Source organism: Anolis sagrei, chromosome 2, assembly GCF_037176765.1.
Source record: "Anolis sagrei isolate rAnoSag1 chromosome 2, rAnoSag1.mat, whole genome shotgun sequence".
In the NCBI taxonomy this organism is placed as follows: Eukaryota; Metazoa; Chordata; class Lepidosauria; order Squamata; family Dactyloidae; genus Anolis; species Anolis sagrei.
The window spans coordinates 111,157,540-111,180,452 of NC_090022.1; the positions used below are offsets into that span (position 1 = coordinate 111,157,540).

Below are 22,913 nucleotides of genomic sequence, written 5' to 3' on the forward strand. Positions count from 1 at the left end.
GGGAAGGTGAACCCATTATACAGTTATGGTGACATCATTTGAGGTCCCGACTCATCGTTTACAAAGTTGTGATCTAGAGTTCCACATTTTTACTTTACAAGGATTTCTTCATCCTGAAGATATCCCTAAATCTAGAAAACTTTTTATTTCATAATATGAGCACAGGGAAAGCAAATATTTTATTTTGCTTTATTTCAGGGAATCTTTAAAGAATCCAGGGGGGGAAATTGGGAAGGGGGCTGTTATCTTAAGCCCTCTAACAGCTTCTCCAACAATATAAATCTTCCTCTTCTACATGTTGATGTTCATATCTTGTGTAACAGCTGTAGGTTCTATTACTGAAGATACTCAAAAGAATACAGGGAAGGTACCAGAAGCATGTAAGTTTATACGGTATAAGTCTGTCTTGTAATGAAGTTATGGGATTTTTATTATGAATTCATGACTATATGGCAAGTATGAGAGAGTATATCTATTCATTGGACTATGCCATTGATAACTACATTTAACTATTTCTCAATAATTCCCTCCTCAGGGAACAAAATGCAGCTCCTTACATGCTGTGGCTTTGTTTTTCCTTGCTGAAATACTGAATTGACACATTTTAATGGCTCATTGTCAAGAATGGCTCATTGTCAAGAACAATCTATCTTTCTGCTACACATTTCCTGGATTTGTTAGGAGAATCTGGAATGCCAGTGACCCAGGTGTTGCTGACTACATTCCTCAATTGCAAAACCAGCAGCGCAAAACACAGAAACATAGATGTGCTGTGTGGCAAGGACCAGTACACATTTGGAAGCTGATGTATGCTTTCGGCCTTTTTTGTATTATTACATTCAGCTCAAAGGTAAGCTCATTCTACTTGGGTATAAGTTGTCAGCTATGCTGGTTCTATTGAATGGCATGTCACTTGAACATTAGTGGAGGACTTAAATCTGGTGTAAAGAAATCCAAAAGACAGGATTGTTTAATCTTATTCCTTTCTTCAACTGCTGGCATATTACTTGATATCATATGAAAGACAGTTTGTCCTCTACTGTCAAGAAAATTTAATATAATAGTAGAGAAATGTGAGCAATTCAATAAAACATGGCATCTTCCCCAGGGAAGATCTATACTCAAGTGCAAAAAGATTTTTTTTCTTTCCATCCTTCTTGAAAGTAAGGTACAGTTTTAAGCTGATTCTTGGCATGTCTCTTACACCCATTTTACAGGAGATTTTTGTAATCTATTGATGACTTGGCCTTCAAAGGGGTGGGGTGGGGGTTGGATTGTGCCTTTCTGTGCTTCAGCTCTGCAGTTTCAGAAGGGCTCTCTAATGTCATCAGACCCCTTCCTGTATTCTTGATTAAAGCTGTTAAGCACAGCCATTGCTGTGAAAATTCCTTATTGGATTTACTAAGGATTAACTTGACTTGCTTTCACTCCATTTTAACAGATGTGTAACAGGACTGTGGATTACACAGATGTGTAATCAGATGTGTGTATTTATGACACTCAAATCAAAAATTTAGATGCATTATTTAAAAAGATTTAAAAGTGTACGTTACCGTATATACTCATTTATAAATCAATCTCATGTATATGTCAAGGGCAGGCTTTAGGGCCCAAAATAATGTATTTTGATATGATCCATGGGTAAGTCCAGGGGAAAACACCAACCACTCTTGGGTGCCTGCATTGGATGGGGTCAATGCTTCTTTTAGGTTCTCTCAAGGCAGATTAAACTCTTATCTTTTGCCACTGTAGTCAGAAAAAGGGATGGTCCTTTACTTTTTGGATAAACATTAAGTTACAGCACTTACATTGACCAATGGATACCTCAGCTCAGGAGTTTTTTTGGTCAAATTTTTAACTAACATTTGTAGACTTATACATGAGTGTATACAGTATTGTTGATCATCAGAAATATACCGTATTACATCAAATCTAGGATGCCATAAATTGTAAGATGCAACCATTCTCTTTTGAGCTCTGATTTTTGAAAAAATAAATTTTCAATTGCAAAACATACACCTTTTATTTAGAAAGGTCCTTCCAGCCCATTCCCATGCTGCCTCCACCTCCCAAACCCTTTATCGGACATCAGATCTCCCACCTTCCCAAAGCCCTGAACTATATAGGGCTTCAATGAATTATTCAGAGCTCCGCACACCAGTCTTCATGCGCACGCACCTCTCCCACACACACCTTCTCATGACTGTATTTGGGATTCCAGGACTTTTTCAGAGCTTATTCTCCTCTGTTTCCTTGCTTTTCTTTTGCTTCCATCCAGCGCACTGCCCTTGCCCTGGGTTTGTTTTGAAGGGAGTGGATCATGAAGTGGTAGCCACTCAGAAGATGGTCCCTCTTAATCTCTCTGCCTCCCTGTCCTGCTAGTTGCCATCAAGAAGGGACAGGAAGAGGGGAGGGAGGAAGCTCTGTGTGTCAGGATTGGGCTTAGGGAAGCAGAGGCAAAATTGGGAGTGGATTGGGAAGGCTTTCCAGAGAATAGCTCCCTGCTCACTCTCAGCCCAACTCCTTATCCCCTTTTTTGTTGTTTTTTTTACAAGAACTTTTTTTACAAAAACTTTTTTGTTTTGTTTTTTTTACAAAAACTCAAATGCCCACAATTCTAGGATGAATCTCAGTTTTGGGAGGAAAGGTACATACTAGATTTTGTGTAATATAGTATGTTTCAGAGGTTCTGTTTGTTTACATGTGGGGGTGTAGCACATGCTCAATAAACTCAATACTTTTCAAAAGAGTTAGTGTACACCTGAAGCTGCCTTTTCATTTTTAATTTATTTCCTCAGAGCTACAAGGCTCTGAAGCTTCTGCAGAAGGCTGAATTTAGTACATTTAAAGCTGACCAGCACTAACTTGTTTTCAACAAACAAAAATGTTTTTGAGAAATATTGAAAAGGGGCAGAAAATTTTATAAAATTGTTGGCTTTCATGAAGCATACTAATGGTTATAAAATCATTATTTGTTATTCTTTGGCATATTGACTTCTCCAACTGATCAGACCCCACTTCACTTTTCCTCCATCTTAACTTCTTTTCAGAGGGTATACTTCACAGTATATATAAATAATATTTCCAGAGATGACAAAAACATGAATTTGTGCTTTAAAAAAACTATCAGAAAATGTAGGGATGGCAAGGAACTGAATAGTTTCAAACAGTGATTGGACAGAGCTTGCCAGAACTCCTTTCTCTGAAGGTTATTTTACACAGGCAATATAATGCAGTTTGAAGCCAGCTTGAGGATGGGGTTGCTACAAAACATACACTCCTAATATGTTCTGCAGCACACATTAAGACAGAAACAATTGTGGTTTTTGTGGGTTCACTTCCACCCCCTAAGACGTTTGGAAGCAGTTATTAAAATTAAATCATAGTGCTATAAGTGTGTAGCTTGAAAGGGCCCTGAGACTGGGAGTGTTTGTCTGCCTTCCATATTTTTGCTCAGCTTTTTCAACTTCAGTTTATCAACAACAATGGCTCATAGAGTGAAAAAGTTGGCTGAGAGGTGTATACAATAATGACCTAGTGGACGGGCTATCTGTGTGCATATTGCCAAGACTGAAGGCAGTTTTATTATGCCTATGAGGACCCATGACATGCAGGGCCTAAGGCATCTCATTAATCTTTAGAGCAGTCACCAATGCAACTCTATTCCTGCTACCCCTAAACATAAAGAATGTTATTGACCTATCTGCGGTGTAGAACTCTATCAGCAATGCTCTGATGACTCACTCACCCACCTTAGCAATGTGTTAAATGAGTAATCCTATTGTGAAATTCTGTCTACTGCACTCTCAATGGGATAACAGCTATGTGAATGGAAAGTAAGGAATTGTCAGAACAACTGAAGACAAGTGCTCTCAGGAAATGATAAAAAATCTCAGGTTTAGCTGTTCTTTGCTTCTGCTCCTTACAGTTCCAAAACATGGACAGATATTATGTTGCAGTCTTTGTTAAAACCATTCCAAAAGCAGTGGTGAACTCCTAGCTTTTTATTTTCAGTCTTCATATCTTCTGTTTATTATATTAAAATAACATATAAGGTAATTAGCATAGCATTATGGAGTAACTCTCATACTCACATGACCAGAATCTAGGGTTTTCTAGGTCATCCAGCATGACTCTATGGTATTTGGACCAGAGGCCAATAGAGTTTACTATTAATCTGCATTTTGCATGTCCATATGAAGTCCAGGAAACAATGTTGAAAGGTAGTTCTAATCACGATATATCTTTAGTAATAAGTATTGATTGCGTCCAATGAAAGGAATTCTAAGAAAGGGTCTTGCAGAAAATTCAAAAAGTAAAATAAAACAAAAGAAAAACCAGGGAGGTAGGTCCCAGAACCATTGTTACCTCAAAATGCCTGAGTTACCCATAGCCTTCACTGCCCTTTTTCATGATTGTTTTGCAGACACAAATACAGCCTTAATAAAACAGTATGTGGCTTAAATTATGGATTTTTTAGCAGGATCGTTGTTCACATTTCACTTCACTGATTCCAGTTCAAGCTGAAGCCTACTGCTAACTAACCACAAGAGAACATAGAAGTGGATAGCAAGGGTATATAAGTGCCATAGAAAAAAAGAAATACATTTCTGCTTGTCAGAAAAACTCTACTAAAAAGAAGGGAAGCCTTAAGCAGAGTCATCCCACAGGGAGAGTTTGTAGGCATCAGCAGTGTCTAATCTATGTGCATGTCTGACAGGAAGACCAAATCGTTTAGTTGCTGGGAGGAACAAAAACTACATTTAAGAATGGAGGACTAACAGAATAAATGATAACGGAGGCAGAAAAGGATCTCAACACACAACTAAATACAGTTTTAAAATGATATATTTTGGAGGGACAAACTTTGCACGAAACTTTTGACAGGCAGATTTCAAGCATTCTTTAACTGCTGCTGGAATCCTAAGTGACTAGATTCATGTAACTATATGTAAATCTAGCTACACAGCAAAGGCACTTTTTTAAAAACCCTTTACTGAATTGCTAAGATGCATAACTGGATACCAGCAAGAGTGCCCAAATCACATTGGTGTCCATTGGTCCTGTTGTACAATGACCACTTTGCTTACTTTGCTATGTAATAACATAACAGCAGCCCTCTACAGACAATCTCTGAATTACAGACATCTGATTTATGTACAACTCATAGTAAAGAACAGGGCTGAGGCAACAGGAAGTGAGAGAAATTCTTCCCTTAGGAAGGAAAATTTGCTATCATGGGGAAAAGGTGTCTTCACTGAAGCTTTCTCACCAATCCTTTCTTTCACAACAAGCCAAAAATTTCAAAATCCAATTATCACAGGGACAGAGAGGTGAAATCTTCTGAATGGGGTCACAGTCAGCAAAACAAACATTACAAAGGTTAACTCTTCCCTATACTATCCAAAACTAAACAAAGCAACCAATTCGGCTGGAGTTACACTTTAAAAATCTACTTGTTCCAACTTACATACAAATTAAACTTGAGGAAAAAACCGACCAAATCTATCTTGTTCATAACCCAGGGACTGCCTGTACTGTGTATGGATGTCACATAACTGTGCAATTCTAATTCCTACATATGCAAATCCACTTATGAAGACCTAAGTTCCTAACAGCTTGTATTTGAGAATATTATGATTTTGTCAAAGACCTTACTGAAATCAAGATATGCTATATTCATGGCACTGCTTTCATCTACCATGCTTGTAATTCTTTTGATATTCCAAATGCTGTAACCGTTTTCAAAAAATACATTTTCAATATGGTTCTTTAAAAAAGGATTGTAGCATGACAAAATCACTGAAACGGTCCCAACTTTTCAAGCCTTCTGAATCTTTTTCACTGTATATTGCTCATGTTGTATGTTTTCTTGTTATTGAAAGCCACTTTTAGATCTTTAGATCTAAGTTGGGTTTTATATCTTGGCCAATAAAAAAAAATCACCTGGTAACTGAGCCAAAGAGACTACTTACATGGTAGATGAGTATGTTTGTGTATCTTATAGCACTGAGCATCTAAAGTTCCAACTACACTGCCCTAAAATCCAGTTTCAGAATGTGGATTAACTACATTGATCTGGATTATAGGGCAGTGTAGAGTGACATAATCCAGTTCAATGTAGTTAATCCACATTCTACACTGCCCTATGATCCAGTTTCAGAATATAGATTAACTACATTGAACTCGATTATGTCACTCTACACTGCCCTATAATCCAGATCAATGTAGTTAATCCACATTCTGAAATTGGGTTATAGAGCAGTGTAGATCCAGCCTAAGGCCCCTTCCACACTGTTCTATATCCCAAGATCTGATCCCAGATATTCTGATTATCCGAGATTATCTGGCAGTGTAGATTTGTATAATCCAGTTCAAAGCAGATAATCTGGGATCGGATCCTGGGATAAAGGGCATGTAGATCCAGCCTAAGATACTATACAGGAATTTCTAAGGTATAATGGGAAAGGATCATGATTCTATAGGCATTTCTTTTGACAACTGACAAAAGCAGTGGTCCCAAACTTTTTCAGACATTGAGCTCTTTTTGAAGCAAAAATTTCTTGTGAAGCCCCAAGAAATGTTTAGTATTTAGTTCTATCTGTCTATGTTCTATGATCTGTATACAGAAGTATGAATAGTAAGATATATAGAAGATATATATTTTAATAAAGGAAACAATAGTAAAAAAAATTACAAGCATGGTAGATGAAAGCAGTGCCATGAACTGGAGACAATATTATTCATTATTTCAATCTACAAATCGATATAACAACTAGTTAAGATATTTGAACAATGTTACAATTTTACATGTACGCTTGAAATTAATGTGAACAATGTGCCTGCTTCTTGCAGCAGAATTTGTCAGCGTTTAGAAGGGATTCCCTGATATCTCCCTCCACACCATGCCTTCTTTTAATGCCCAGAACACTCTCATTGTTATTGTTCCCCTGGCTAACCAAATGCTTCTGCCTTTCAAACACATCCACTGCCAGACTGAGTCGCTTGGCATGCCGGCTTCTCATTCCAGCTCCACATTCCAGATCTCTGCTGGCTTAGAGCGCTCAACTTTTCTGTTTTTGCACAGCAACCTGCTCCTGCCAACCAATCCGCCCTGAGGGACTGCCCCAGGACGACCACCCATCGGTTGCACCATACATCTGGCAGCCTGTGTCATGGAGATGAGGAAAAGGGGAGAGAAGGAGGAGGGAAACAGCATGGCAATGCCACCACATGCCTTTATGCCAGCCCAGGGAACAAGAGGGGGAGAAGGAAAGAGGAGAAGGGGGAGGCATGGCCCCGCCTAATGTGGAGCCCTTCACAATCACTCTTGGAGCCCCAAGAGCTCCACGGAGCACATTTTAGGAACTCCTGGGCTAGAGTGATACATAAAGCAAAAGTAAAGAATGGTAGGAATTCAGACTATTTGTACCAGTTTGCCAAACTTGTCTTTCCATTTAGACAAGTGTAGCAATTGTGGATTCCTGTTAAGTGTAATCTCGGGTGAGTTCCTTCCAATTAAAGCATATAGTATAGTGTTTAGGACATTCATACATACCAGCCATTAGCACTGGGTCCTTGTTATCTTGCTCAGAATAGTAACACAGTACACAGCCAGGTGCAAACTCCAAGGAATCATTCCTAGTGGAAAGCCACTATTTTGTTTTCACAGTTTTTATTGCCTTGTTGGAAAACCAGCTGTTCTACTGAAAGGGGTTTTTTCTCTGGCTGATTTGGATTGATTGGGGCTGATGTGTGGACAGAATGCATTATATCTCTTCATTAGAATACAAGTAACCAATCATAATTTGAGGTGATTTCCTGGGGATTTTTAAATGAGAGAGCAATAGATGGTAACAACTTTAAAACTTCACAGTGGAGTATATTTTGCTAAATTCCCAACAGCGTAATCATGAAATGAGAGCAAGTGCGCTCGACTGGCCTTAAAGTGCTTTCTCAAATCTCTATTCAAATAGCCTTGAATAGTGGTAGCTGGTGGGACATAAGGCTGGCCAGTAGAACTTGGTCAACAGGATTATCGGGGAGGGGGGATTATTTGTTTCCTATATCTATGGGACCAATACCCACAGTTTCATATATCCATGGATGACAAAATATTTACCCTATAAGCAATTTCTAGGTACTACAGCATGACTGGTAATCCAGAAATGTATCCTCCATTGATATGGATATCAATGATATCTTTGATACAATAGAGAGAGGGGAGCAGGAAGGCAGTTCCACCTTGTCTCCTGCGTATGCCATCAACTGGGAGCCCCTTCCCCCAGCACCAACTGCTGCTCTGGGCCAGAGGGAACAGAGAGGGGGCCAGGAAGGCAGCTTATTTATTTATTTATTTATTTCCTATATTTATACCCCACCCTTCTCACCCCCAAGGGGGGACTCAGGGTGGCCTCACTAACACCATGCGGTGTCATCATAATAAAACAATCAAAATACATTAAAATATTTTAAATATTAAAACAATAATTAAAACAATTGATAAACACAACACCTATTAAAATCAGAGTCTAAATTCCAGTCCGGGTCAAATCATTGCCATAAGTGTTAAAATCTTCTTTTACTTGCTGCTCAGTAATCAAACACTTGATCCCAAAGCCAGGTATTGATTTTTCTTCTAAAAGACAGAAGGGAGGTGGCCATTCTGATGTCTCTGGGGAGAGCGTTCCACAGGTGGGGGGGGGGGCACTGATGAGAAGGCCCTGTCCCCCATCCCCACCAATTGCATTTGCAATGTCAGTAGGGTCGAGAGCAGGGCCTCTCCAGATGATCTTAAGTTTTGTGATGGTTCGTAGATATGTTCAGACAGTTTGTCTCGGCCAAAACCGTTTAGGGCTTTAAAGGTTAAAACCAACACTTTGAATTGTTCCACCTTGTCTCCTGTGCTATACTAATAATATCATATCATATAATGTATATACATATAATATTTATAATATTATAATGTAATACCATATAATACTAATAATAATACAATATTATATATTTTATATTACATGTAATATTACTAATAATATTACAATATAATGGTATAGTACAATTTAATAATATAGAATACTGATATTGTGCTATGCTAATAATATAATACATTGTATGTATATATATCTTGTAAGCAAGTGGGTCCCCTTCAGGGTGAGAAAGGTGGCATATAAATGTCATAAATAAATAAATAAATAAACTGTGTTTGTATTGCAATGGGGAAAAGTCCACATGGCCCATTGTATGGGAGGTCATGAGACGGGGAAATAAAAAGCCGAGAAATCTTTACACAAAGCATTCCCAGTAAAAGACTTCCCTTTAAACTATGTATTGCCCATTAAGGAAACATGAGATGATGTTGCTCATATCCAAAGCATGCCAAACAAAAAGATTCTCAATTCCTAAAAGTTCCAAGCCAGGAATTGTTCATTAGGGACCGCAGTGCATAGTTTATCAATCCAATTGATGCTTAATAACCTAACTGGAGAAAGATAAGGAGAAATAAAGTCTTCTCTTCCATTACACAGAAACCCTCACTGAAGAGGTGCAGGAAATTCCAAATAAAATATGAAGACCTCACAACCTCAGAAGATGCCTGCCATAGATGCAGGCAAAACATCAGGAAAGAATGCTTCTGGAAAATGGCCATACATCCCGAAAAACGTACAACAACCCAGTGATTCCAGCCATAAAAGCCTTCGACAATACATTCAAATGAGAAGGCTGTTAAATCTTGCTTATTGCCAAGATTGTTATGTGGAAAAGCATGGGAAAGCAATATGAAAAGGTGCTTCTCAATGTGTAAAGTAATTGCACAGATGAGAGAGGGAAAGAGAGGTGACTGTGTAAAAGAGGCATACAAAGGATTACATATGGCTACCACCCAGCAAGTTCTGTGCTGGAGTCCAGGAGAAAATTGATCACAAACTGAAACAGGTCATATTCAAAGCCATGTTAGTCTGTATCAATAGACAAAAGGATCTGTAACACTGTTGAAACAAAGTAAAAGAAAGAAATCTATAGCATATGCTTTTGCAGTCAATTTCATGAGATGAAAAGGGACGCATAATAAGTGATTGGAAAATAAAAGCATCCCCAAAAAAACAGAACCAAATATTGCAGCAGAATGTGGCCTAGAAAAAAAGGAGAGTGGCTTTTTAAATTTTGTGAGGTGAACAGTTTGTTCATTGTAAACACACTCTTCAAGCAACTCTGTCAGAGAGAAAGGTTGATTTTTTTTTAATGGTTTGTCTCTGGACAGGAGAGTCAGGCTGTATCTACACTGCCCTACATCCCAGGATCTGATCGCAGATTATCTTCTTATCTCAGATTACCTTGCAGATTACCTTACAACCTGGGGATCACAACCAGATGAAGACATCTGCCCTTGCGCTGTGCTACTCTGCTGCTGAGTATGCATGCCCAGTGTGGAACACATCTCACCACACTAAAACAGTGGATGTGGCTCTTAATGAGACATGCCGCATTATCACAGGGTGTCTGCGCCCTACACCACTGGAGAAATTACACTGCTTAGCCGGTATTGCACCACCTGACATCTACCGGGAAGTAGCAGCCAATAGTGAAAGGACCAAGGAAGTGACATCTCTAGCTCATCCCCTGTTTGGGTATCAGCCAGCACGTCAATGACTTAAACCTAGAAATAGTTTTCTAAGATCTACAGAGACACTCGCTGGAACACCTCAGCAAGCGAGAGTCCAAAAGTGGCAGGCTCAAACCCAGAACCTCAACCAATGGCTGATACCAAATGAGAAACTCCCCTCTGGGCACACAGAGGACTGGGCGACTTGGAAGGCGCTGAACAGACTGCACTCTGGCACCACAAGATGCAGAGCCAACCTTCAGAAATGGAGCTACAAAGTGGAATCCATGACATGTGAGTGTGGAGAAGAGCAAACCACAGACCACCTGCTGCAATGCAACCTGAGCTCTGCCACACGCACAATGGAGGACCTTCTTGCAGCAACACCAGAAGCACTCCAAGTGGCCAGATACTGGTCAAAGGACATTTAATCAACTGCCAAACTCACAAATTTTGTATTTTGTCTCTTTGTTTGCTTTGTTCTGTTAGAAATGTAATATAATTGACTGGTTGCTGATGACTCGATAAATAAATAAATAAATAAATAACCTTGCAGTGTAGGCTCATATAATCTAGTTAAATGGAGCCCCCGATGGCGCAGTGAGTTAAACCCCTGTGTCGGCAGGACTGAAGACCGACAGGTTGCAGATTCAAATCCAGGGAGAGGTGGATGAGCTCCCTCTATCAGCTCCAGCTCCTCATGCGGGGACATGAGAGTAGCTTCCCACAAGGATGATAAAAACATCAAAATCATCCGGGCGTCCCCTGGGCAACGTCCTTGCAGGCGGCCAATTCTCTCACACCAGGTCGCTCCTGACACAACAAAAAAAATCTAGTAAAATGCAGATGATTGGATAAGATTCTGGGATACAGGGCCATATAGATCCAGCCTCAGTTGGGGAAGCCAATGGGGAGAGTCACATGGAAGTGGGGCTGACTGGATGACTTTGATTGGATCTACACTGCCATATAATCCATATTATAATCTATATTATCTGCTTTGAACTGAATTATAGGAGCCTACACTGCCAGATAATCTGAGTGAATGAAGGAAGCAAAGTCTAATAAAATCTATCTTAAATTCTATTGGGACCTAGCCAAGTAATCAGTAATCCTCTCTGGAATAATAAATAAGGTTGAACTGCTTTGGTAATAATTTAAAAATAACTCTAACCAGCTTTCTTAACCCTGTATTAAGGAGTGGCCATTCTTACTATCCAAGGCCCCTTCCAGATAGCTGTATAAAATCCACATTGAACTGGAATATATGGCAGTGTGAACTCAGGGCCCTTCCAGACAGGCCCTATGTCCCAGGATCTGATCCCAGGTTTTCTGTTTACCCCAGATTATCTGGCAGTGTGATTCATATGCTCCGGTTTAAAGTATAATACCTGGGATCAGTTCCTGGATATAGGGCCTGTCTGGAAGAGCCCTCAGGCCCTTTCCACATTGTTGTATAAAATCCACATTGAACTGGATTATATGGTAGTGTGGACTCAGATAATCCAGTTCAAAGCAGATACTGTGGGTTATCTGCTTTGATAGTCTTGGTTAAATGGTTGTGTGGAAGGGCCCAAAAAAAACCAACTTTTAGATCCAAGCTCAAGATCACCTGGAAGCCTAGGACCCAAATCCAAGAAGGGTTTTTATAAGGGGACTATAGGGCAAGGTGAGAGTGGCAGGTTTCCAAGGCAAGGAACTTGAGAAGGCACTCGTCCCATGATGTGACAGCCTTGTTCTTCTTTGCAGAAGAGAACACTGCATTTCAGTCCCTGTAAATTCTTTCCTCTTTGAACCTTAAAAAATTATTGCTTTTATAATATTATTGATGTCTGATTTGAAGAGAAACTATAATGTGGCCTTTTTAGCATGTCACTGTTGGGTGCGTGGGCGGGGAAGTCCAGAGACTGAATCATTTACTTTTTTTAACCAGCAAAGAAGCTACATCTCCAAACATGAAGCCAAACTGCCCCCTGCTGTACATTTCATACCTTGGCTCTGCGTGTACAGAACAATCTCTGAAATGTGACAGAGGGAAAAGATCAGCCAGAGGAACCCTGAAAACACAACTGTGTTGGATAGCACAGACAAATTTCATCAGTTCAGACAGAAATATAATGTAATGCATTTTCTATCTTTATGAAAGAGGCTTATTAGGAAAATCTATGCATTAGAGGAGAGTCTGTTGATAAGAACGAACTCACCAAAAACATAGACATGCAGCCTATTTCCCCTGCTCTAAGTTTATTTTAGAGGAAGGAACTAGAAGCTCTGAATCTTTCTTGCCTAAAAAAGACATTCATGGGCTCTCCATAAGTCGACAGGCAACTTAAAGGTACACACACAAAAGGGATCAGCCTGCCAGTAGTACCACTTCCTGAAAGTGACAACTTTTTTTATCAATAATACTGCTAAATCAGCTTTTGTCAAACCTTGCTTCTTAAGGGTACACCATGCAAAAGCAATGTCTCATCTATTCCAAATAGATGTCCCCTGCTTCAGGATCAGTGACTTGAGAGTCAACAATTTATTTAGGCCCCATCTGCACAGCCATATAATCCAGTTTCTGAATCCAGATAATCTGCTTTGAACTGGATTAAATGACAGTGTAATCATCCAATTCAAATTATATAATTTGGATTCAAAAACTGGATTAATCCCCAGATCTAGCCATAGTCCTGGGATTACGTGGGAGTCCAGCCTGTGTCACTCATTATCCATTAAGGGCCTGTCCAGACAGGACCTTTATTGCAGTATCTACCACAATAAGGGAGGTGCTGTCCAGACAACATTCTGGACAGTCCCGAATGAATTTGCTACAAACCAGGAAAACCCTGGTTTGTAGTGAATTAATTTGATAGTGGATTTATTCCACACCTTCTTGGAAGGTGCTGGATAAACCCACTATTTCCAGTGTCTGGACTACAGTCCAGACACCATTCCCACAGTTTACCCAGTAAACTGTGGGAATACCCAACCCCCTCCCCCAAGCCCCCAGACCCCTTAGAAAGGTAATCAAAACTTACCCATCCTCCATTACAATCCTCGGCCGGCTCTCCCAGCACAAAAAATCACTCCCCCCCCCCCTTTTCTGGTGCATCATTTGTAACCTTATATCTGACCTTATATCTGAAAATCTTGCAATAGGTTATAATGAATAGTACAACTTTAAAAATCTCAAACAATATGAGTACAATCAAAACTGAACCCACAGTCCAATAGAGTCAAATTGTCTTTAATTATCTTCTCTTTTAACTGCTAATGTTTAACTATTTGTGAAATCAGAGAACTTCGGACTAGAAGTCAGAAGTTTGTTGTTGTTGCTGTTTCTCTTGCTTTTTCTCCTTCTCCTCCTCCACCTCCTCAGCTCTTGCTTTCAAAGATTGCGAGATGCAAGAATAGCTGGGTATCATCTGCATACTGGTAGCACTCTATGCCAAAGCTCCACACCAGTCCAGCAAGTGGCCGGACGTAGATGTTAAATAACAGGGGCGAGAGGATAGCACCTTGGGGAACTCCACAGAACTCCCACGATGAACAGAAAATATATATCAGTGATTGGTTGGGGGGGGGGGGTGCCAAAATACTGTTTGCCTAGGGCCGCCTCTGCATATCAGTCATCAATATCTATATGTGATGGCACACCTGAGCCTTTGGGAAAACTATACTGTCCGGCTTTACTCGGCAACTATCGGTATACCTTCTGTTAAGATTAAGACCCTTAGCAGACAGAGGCACTTTGAGGCAAGGTGAAAAGATAACCAAATGAGTATACTGAAACAAGATGAATAAAGGGTTACCTCCATCTGGGACTATTATAAGGTAACTTAAAACAATACATTAATAAAAGAGAATTTGCTGGTTGCAGTCATCTTTCTGGGGTCTTTGAAAGTCTCTCTTGCCTCTGGTGCAAAGCAATGGTTATAAGCTTTCCTGTGAAGCTTAGGCTGGCTAAATGCTTCTGTTGTCCTTTGGACTGCTGGTATAATAATACTACTAAATGCAGGTGCTAAGAATGCCTGTTTTTGGATTGCTTGGCCTAGGATCACCAGACAGTGCCCCAAGCCTCTAGTGACTGTAGAAAAGGGAGGAGTCCAGCAAGGAGCTTTATACAGGGAAATGGAATAGGCTAACTAAGACTTGGGAGATTTTAAGCTCCACCCAAAAACTAATACAGAGGAAGGTAACTACATTATAGGAAAGGCCTATAAACAGGGGAAACTAAGGCAGAGGAGAAGGCAGAGTCAAGACTTCACACTATATGAGCAAATACCAAGGTTACTCAATATCATACCCAGCTGAGTAGAACTGTAACCGGACAGACACTAGGAGTGCAAATTTGTTTAGAAATTAAATACAGCTAACCATTTTGGACTCTTATCATGAGACTCGAAGTAGACCAACATTGGGGAATGAAGAGGAGAACTAGAGACAGATATGTATCCTAGTAATTGGCGTTGTGTGAGCCTCCAGGTGTTTTTGGGAGGTAACATTGACCAGCTTTTTGTTCTATGGACTAAAGCTGATGAGTTTTGCAGGACAGAAGCTTTGGGGTGATCAAGCATTTCCTTTTGTTCCCTTGTGTGTGTGTGTGTGTGTGTGTGTGTGTGGAGAAGCATTATTTTGATTGGTTATAAGTAGCATGATAGATCCATCCTATAACTGCCTAATGTTTCAATTTCAGCATTGAGGTCATTCAGTTATCCACCTGTTGGGAATGGGGGAAATTCGTTCCATAATAAGCTGAAAATGGCTTTTGCTTTCAGAATCCTCTTTCTTTTGATACTGCAGTTAGGGAAATGACACTAAATTCGACTCATAATTGAGCTGTTGAAAAAAAGAGGCTGCTGATGAATCTAGCAGAGGCAGGGTTTTTTTTTAAAAAAAAAAAAAAGCTCTTCTGCATTTGGTTTTAATAATGCAGTCATATTGCCTCTCCTGCTGTTTTCTCTCTTTTTAACCACACTGCCTAAAGTGGTTCCGCAAGATAATTAGATTAACAGGCTGAAGTTTGTATCCCTGTGGCTTTGAAAAGGCAGCAGCACAGTTTCCCATAAGACAGGATTTGGTTAGTACATTTAGGTTAGAGAGCACTAGACCTTTAATCAGAAGAAGAAGGAGTTTGTTATAGGATTTCATTAATACTATTGTCCTACTTTCAGAGCTGGCGTAACCTTGAATTGAGTCTTAATATTACATAGAGTGATAAAATAATAAGAAGCTTTGGTGCATCTTAATCTACCCGAGTTATCGTTCTTCCATCTGAACACAAGGCCAAGACATTTCTGTTCATGCGGCATCTTTCTGCTTGAACCACTAAAGAGAAGGGCTTTAGATTAAAAGGCTTCCTTGCTGACAGTCTAGAAGGGTACATGGGTTTTCATGATCTGAGGATTTGGCAATAATGAGGCTGGCCCAAAGACTTAGCCTCAGAGCTCTTCCTGCAAAGATGTGACATAATGGAGGGTGTATAAAAGCTGCAAGATGAAAGATGATCCTGACTGATGACAAAGTTGGTAGACCAAACATCTGCTCCAATGTGCAACTTTTAATGAAGCTATTTTGCTGCAGGCCTAAGGCCATCTTCCTAAAATACTGCTTTGGCAATTTACCTGGGTGGGAAATTTGCAACTATTTGACTGCATTTTGCCCTCGATTTGATATAATACGGCCTTCAGTCGGACTTCAAAATCCTCCTGCAAAGAATCAACTCAAGCCACTGCAGAAACTGTCTCTCCCTCCATCAACAACTCACACCCGATGAAGAGAAAAAGGGGTCTCAAAAAAAGAGGGGAGGGAGGAAGAAGGTATGAGCTTATCCATTTTTACCTCCAGTTCAGAACTTCAATAATGAAAAGGTCATAGGGATCCTTTAATTATGCTTCCTCTGCAATTCTCTTAAGATTCAAGGGCCTTGCAGCTGCTACTGCAAAAAAAAAAAAGAGCAAAGTCACTTTTTGTAATGTTAGGTGTGTGTGGTAGTATTATTTATTTATTTATTTATTTATTTGCTTTATTTTTATACCGCATTTTTCAGCCTAAATCGGCGACTCAATGCGGTTTACAATGCAATTTATATAACAATCACAATTAGTTAAAACACAACATACACGACAGACAATACAAGACAAAACAACGTGGTCATCAACGCCTCAGTAAAATCAGATTCCGTTCTCATAATCCTACCATTCCTTTGTTCATTTATGCCGTCTTCATGAGTTCAGTTGCCTTGTTGACAATAATAGTAATAGTAGAAGTCACAATAGTAGTAGTAGTCTTTTGGCAACTCTATCTAGGTGAATTTAATATTATGAGTTTTAAAGGTTGTATTCATTGTTGCCAACATATATTGATTTCATATACTCTTTTAACTGTGTCATATGTTCAATTTGTGTTGACCCCTGCCTCAATCCATGGAGACAGGCAAGCAGGAAATAAATATTATTGATTGAATCCTGTTGAGGTCTTACAGCATCATAAGTGGACTTATGCTTGTGGGAATTATACTTAGGCAGTTCCATAACATCTGCATCCACTAAAGAGCTGTTGCTATTATTATCTATATATATAAAGGTAACAATATGTTAGTATGTATGAATGTAGGTATGTATTTTCCAAGATAGCTCCCACATCCAAAGAGCATAGTGGCTCCCACTAACAATGAATCTGGACCAAATTTGGCACACAAAACCACCATGACCAACTTTAAGTACTGGTGGGGATGGGGGCAATGACAGAGGGTGGTGGGAGTTATAATTCACCCATATAAGAAGAGCACAGTGAGTCCCACCAACAATAAATTTGGACCAAATTGAGGGAGGGGGGGTGGAGAGAGGATTCACCCAGGATATTACCCTGTAACACCCACCGATGAGGTACTTTGATTGTGCTTTTCCTGCATAGCAGGGAGTTGTACTAGATGGCCCATGTGGTTTCTTCCAACTCTATTATTTTATAATTCTGTGATCATGGATTTGGACCTAACTTGGAACACATACCCAACGCATACCCAACGCATACCCAATTTTAAGTACTGGTGGGATTTGGAGGTATTGACCATGGATGATGGCACTTGTATTTCACCTATACCCAGAGACCATTGAGAACCCCACCAACCATGGCTCTAGACCAAACTTGACACACATACCTACCATGACCAACTTTAACTACTGTAGGGGTTTGGAGGGAATTGATGGGGTTACGCTCCCTCTGAAGACACAGATTTGCGGCTTGGGAGTGATCCTGGACTTATCACTGAGCCTGGAACCCCAGATTTTGCCGTTGGCCAGGGGAGCTTTTACACAATTAAAACTTATGCACCAGTTGCACCCATACCTTGAGAAGTCAGACTTGGCCAAGGTGGTCCACAGCCTTTGAAGACTGTTTGGAAGCTTCAAATGGTCAACGGGTGGCTGCCAGGTTGCTCACTGGAATGACGTACAGAGAGCACACAACTCCTCTGTTGTATCAGCTCCACTGGCTGCCAGTCTGCTTCCAAGCGCAATTCAAAGTGCTCGCTTTAGCCTCTGAATCCCTAAACAGTTTTGGCCCAGCTTACCTGTCCAAATGCTTCTCCCCCTATGATCCACCTCAAAGGCTAAGATCATCGGGGGGGGGAGGCCCTGTTCTCCGTCCCACTCCCCTCACAAGCATGACTGGTGGGAATGACAAGCAGAGCCTTCTCTGTGATGGCTCCTCATCTATGGAACTCCCTCCCCAGTGAAATTAGATCACCCTACTCCCTCATGGCCTTCAGGAAAAACTAAAAGCACGGCTCTGGGATCAGGCCTTTGGTCAATAATAGGAACAGTGCACTTAGAGATGATAAATTAACATTGACAACTTGGACTGGCCCTGGATTATGACCTGGATTATGTGATTTTAAATTGTTGCTTTAATGTGATATTTATCTGGTTGGCTTTGATGTTTTATTTACTGATGATTTGTGTACATGCAGCATCAAATTGTTGCCATTGTAAGGCCGCCCAGAGTCTCCTTCAAGTTTGAGAAGGGTGGGATATAAGTGCACTAAATAAATACATAAATAATTGACCTGGATGTTGGGAGTTGTAGTTTACCTACAATCAAAGAGCACTCGGGACCCAACCAATGATGCATATGGAGCAGACTTGGCACACAAACCCAACATGACTAACTTTAAATACTGGCAGCATTTGGGAGTCAACAATAGAGGACAATGGGAGTTATAGTTCATATAGAACAGTGGTTCTCAACCAGGGGTCCCCAGATGTTTTTGGCCTACAACTCCCAGAAATCCCAGCCAGTTTACCAGCTGTTAGGATTTCTGGGAGTTGAAGACCAAAAACATCTGGGGATCCCAGGTTGAGAACCACTGATATAGAACATTGTGAGCCCTTCTGACATTGGATCTGGACCAAACCTGGCAGAAATACCAAACATAACCAAATTTAAGTACTAGCAGTGTTTAGGAGGCGCAATGACAGAGGATTATGGGAGTTATAGCCCACCAACATCCTTACGCATCCATAAAACAAAAAAAATGAATATTTCTAATAAAGAGAGTTAAAAATAAATATCTAACCCATCTATTGCTGGGTACCTAAATTAGCATTACTATATAGGGAAGCCAGCAAAGTTTATTTATTTATTGTGTCAGGGGTAACCACACCATTGTATTACATTTCTAACGTAACAAAACAAACAAACAGATTTTAAAAAGCACAAAGCGTGCAAACTTGGTAGTTGATTAAATGTCCTTTGACCAGTACCTGGCCACTTGGAGTGCCTCTGGTGTTGCTGCAAGAAGGTTCTCCATTGTGCATGTAGCAGGGCTCAGGTTGCATTGCAGCAGGTGGTCTGTGATTTGCTCTTCTCCGCACTCGCATGTTGTAGATTCCACTTTGTAGCCCCATTTCTTAAGATTTGCTCTGCATCTCGTGGTGCCAGAGCGCAGCCTGTTCAGCCAGCAAAGTGACCAGTGTACAATGGGACCAAATATGCAATGTGACTGATGCACATTAGGACCATTGGGACACTAGCTAGGGAATACTGATGTGCATTGTGATACTGTTGCTAGTCTCCTATTACCAATATTTACAATTCACTAACAGGATTTCTTACCACATCTGTTACATAACCAAAGACTGTTATGTAAGTGAACTTTGTAGGCAGACTTTCACCTTTAGTGACATTCCCTGTCACTCAAGGCTGCTGGATCAAGATGATAACAAGAACAACAATAATAATAATAACAACAACAACAACAACAAAAACTCTTTTTCAATGCTAGGGGATTTTATAAAATAAAATAAAAACATCACAGGGTTGAGAAACATGGAGTTGAACTTCATTTCCCATCAGCCCTCACCAGTCTGATCAAGGACAAAGTGTGAAAGGAGAAACAGTTCATAAAATATGGATAACTGATAACCAAAAGAGCCTTTGTTGGGCTGTGCCATAAGAATAGGTTTGACCTCTAGACCAGGCTTGCACAACCTGCAGTCCTCCTGGTGTTTGGGCCTCCAACTTCTAAAAGCCCTAGCCAGCTTGTCCAGTGTCCAAGAACTTTGGGAGCTGAAATCCAAAACACCAGGAGGACCACAGATTGTGCTGACCTTCTCTACAGTAAGATATTGCTGGACTGATTTTCACCCTTAGGATTGAAACAGAGGTCCTGAATATTGTGTCCAAGAAAAGTAAAGTGGGGCTAGTGGGGAAATGGATTCATGCAAATTATCCTAGGTCTCATATCTTCTGAAACAGATGCAACCACTGATTTCTATTTGCTCGGTGTGTTTGCTTCCTGTTTTCAATTGTACATACCAGTAGTTTCTTATATAAAGTTCTATAGTCATCTGTTGAAGACCGAAGAAACGTTGTGTAACATTTCATCATCAGTATTCCATCCAGGTATCCAGAAACACTGAAATATAATTCTGAGCACCTAGGAACGTCCAAGTGTAGAAGTACTATCATAAGCATACAGATTACAGATGGTCTGCTCCTTTTATCCAGCATCAAATGAGACTGAGAAAATAGTATAGGGACTCTCGAATGGCATATAGTAGAGGGAAAACCATGTCAAAAGGCTGCAATAAAAAGAGCTTGCCATTCTAATCCATTTTAAATGAAACATTGAATTGATTTGGCTTTCATACAATTGCTATGTGCAATATTATAGCAGAGGTTTGTGTGTGTGTGCACAAGTGCACACACACGCACATATGACTTTAAGTATGGTTGCAGACATTGCTCCCATTCTTCCTATATTCTGTTTCATGCATTCATGATTAGGGAAATCTCTGAAAAACTAAGCTTGATATTTGTAGTTATGCAAAACACTTCATAATATGCCACATGTTAGAAAATAAAGCATTTTCTACACTTCCATTTCGTGCTAGAGCAGTGCAGTTCAGCATACCTCAGTCATGTTTCTAGCATACTTTTACAATCTACACACTGTCTCTGGAATGTTTCCAATTTCTTAACTCAACTGCAATATATGGAGATCAATATATCCAAGAAAGCACAATGTGATCAAATAAACGTCTTGGTTTCTGAAAACACATAAAAAGACCCCTCTCTCTTGTGTCTGTCCATGGTTTTTTTTTCTCCCTCAAGATCTTGAATACCAACTCTGTTGAGCTGCCTCTTTACTTGAAACTGTTCTTTAGGTAGCCAGTTCCAAGGCAATATATATGCTCTGCATGTACATTTCAGTGTAATTAGTTGGAGGTTTTTTTATGTGAAGTAACTTGCATGCTGCCTATCTGCTTTAGATAGTCTCAGAAAGGCCAAGAGAATGCATTCTGTCATGTACAAACCCTGTTCAAGGAGACTTACGACCTCATCAGATGACCAACCAGAATCTCCACGCATTATGTAAAATCCAGCAATGCCCATCGGGGGTATGGGGAACCCATCGACCCACACCCTGCATCACCTGACTTACCCATTGTGCCCATCCCATGGGGGGCAGCGTTGGCTACCCGGCCTCCCCCCATTTGTCTCAATTAAATACAAGAAAACTCCTGTGTTGCCACAGTGGCGATGGCATGCACCGATTCTCCTTCCCCTTTACCACAGAGCCCTGATAGAAGTAGCTGTGTATTATGGAATGGGAGCCATCAAGCTCTGTGGCAAATGAGAAGGCAAACCACCGAATGCTGCCAAATTAACCTTCATCTGATAAGGTCATAGGTCTTAATTGAATCAGTCTTCCTCTTTCCCAGAAAAGGGAAGCCATTAGGAATCCACTTCTAAATTCCCTTTGAGACCTGCCAGTGTGGTGGAATGGGATTATGGTGCACTGGCTTGCTACACCTTGCTCAGTCATGGAAATCCTCTGGGTGACTGATGTCTTCTGAGAAAACCCAATAATATGGTCGTCATCATCAAGTAATAACAACACCTAGGTGTGCAAGTGTGCAGCAAAAATACCTTCCTTATTGTCATGGCACCCACATGACTGCACCTTTTGGCCACTGCACCATTAAAGTTTAAAACCAACAGAATTAGTGTTGGTAGCTTGTCGTTGCTGTTCCCAGGCAGGATGATAAATCCTCAATTTTCGTGTTGGTAGGATGCTTTTAATGTTTACTGTTGCATGACCTGTGTGGGTTTCAACCCAAGCCCTGGGAAAATTAGAAAGTCAAATCAGCAGTGCATATTAATGTTGCTTTTTTGCATTAGCAAAGTCTAAAGCAATGTTTACTGTTTCAAGGAGAGTGTATAATTATGCAAATTGCTGAGCAGTCTGCATAATATACATTATGTTCAGGTTCATCGGCTAGAGGAGGAGATGTGCCTCCTTAATGCCGCATCCAATCTTAGGCATTCAGTTGTCATTTCTTACGCTTCACTACATTACACCTGTATCTTCAGGAGGGGGCACTCATTCTCAGGGCCAAAGGAAGCACAAAAGAACAAGTCTGATGTTCAATATGAAAAGGTAAAAGACTTTGCCATGCTAAATCCGGCTCATACCTGTACAGGAGTTAGAAAGGTTATTTTTGGGGACTGCAGATCCACTTTTATGGTGGTTTAATTGCCTTTTAACTTTTATGTGCTGTTAATTTTTAACTATGTTTAATTGTTGTAAGCTACCTTGAGTTCAAAACTGGGGGAAAGGTAGGTGATAATATCATTATCATCATCATCACCATCATCCTTTTGCTTGGACGTATTGAGAGTTCTGCCTAACATGGCCATATATCCTTTCTCCTGTTCAAATCCTCACTTCAGTCCCTCTTTCCACGTTCTGTTATTAGCTATACAGAACATTTTACCATAATCCCTTGTTTGATCTTCAGTACCTTTGTGTTAATTC

At 40.3% G+C, this 22,913-nt stretch overlaps 1 protein-coding gene across 1 annotated transcript in view; it reads left to right on the plus strand.

Moving 5' to 3' along the window:
* The first annotated feature begins 770 nt into the window (after positions 1-770).
* ATP10B (ATPase phospholipid transporting 10B (putative)) overlaps positions 771-22,913 on the plus strand; it is a 141,181-nt gene continuing 119,038 nt past the window's right edge. Inside the window, exon 1 of the mRNA XM_060764963.2 lies at positions 771-850. Within this exon, the coding sequence (XP_060620946.2) occupies positions 806-850 (45 nt within the window). The 5' untranslated portion in view covers positions 771-805. The remainder of the gene's footprint in view (positions 851-22,913) is intronic.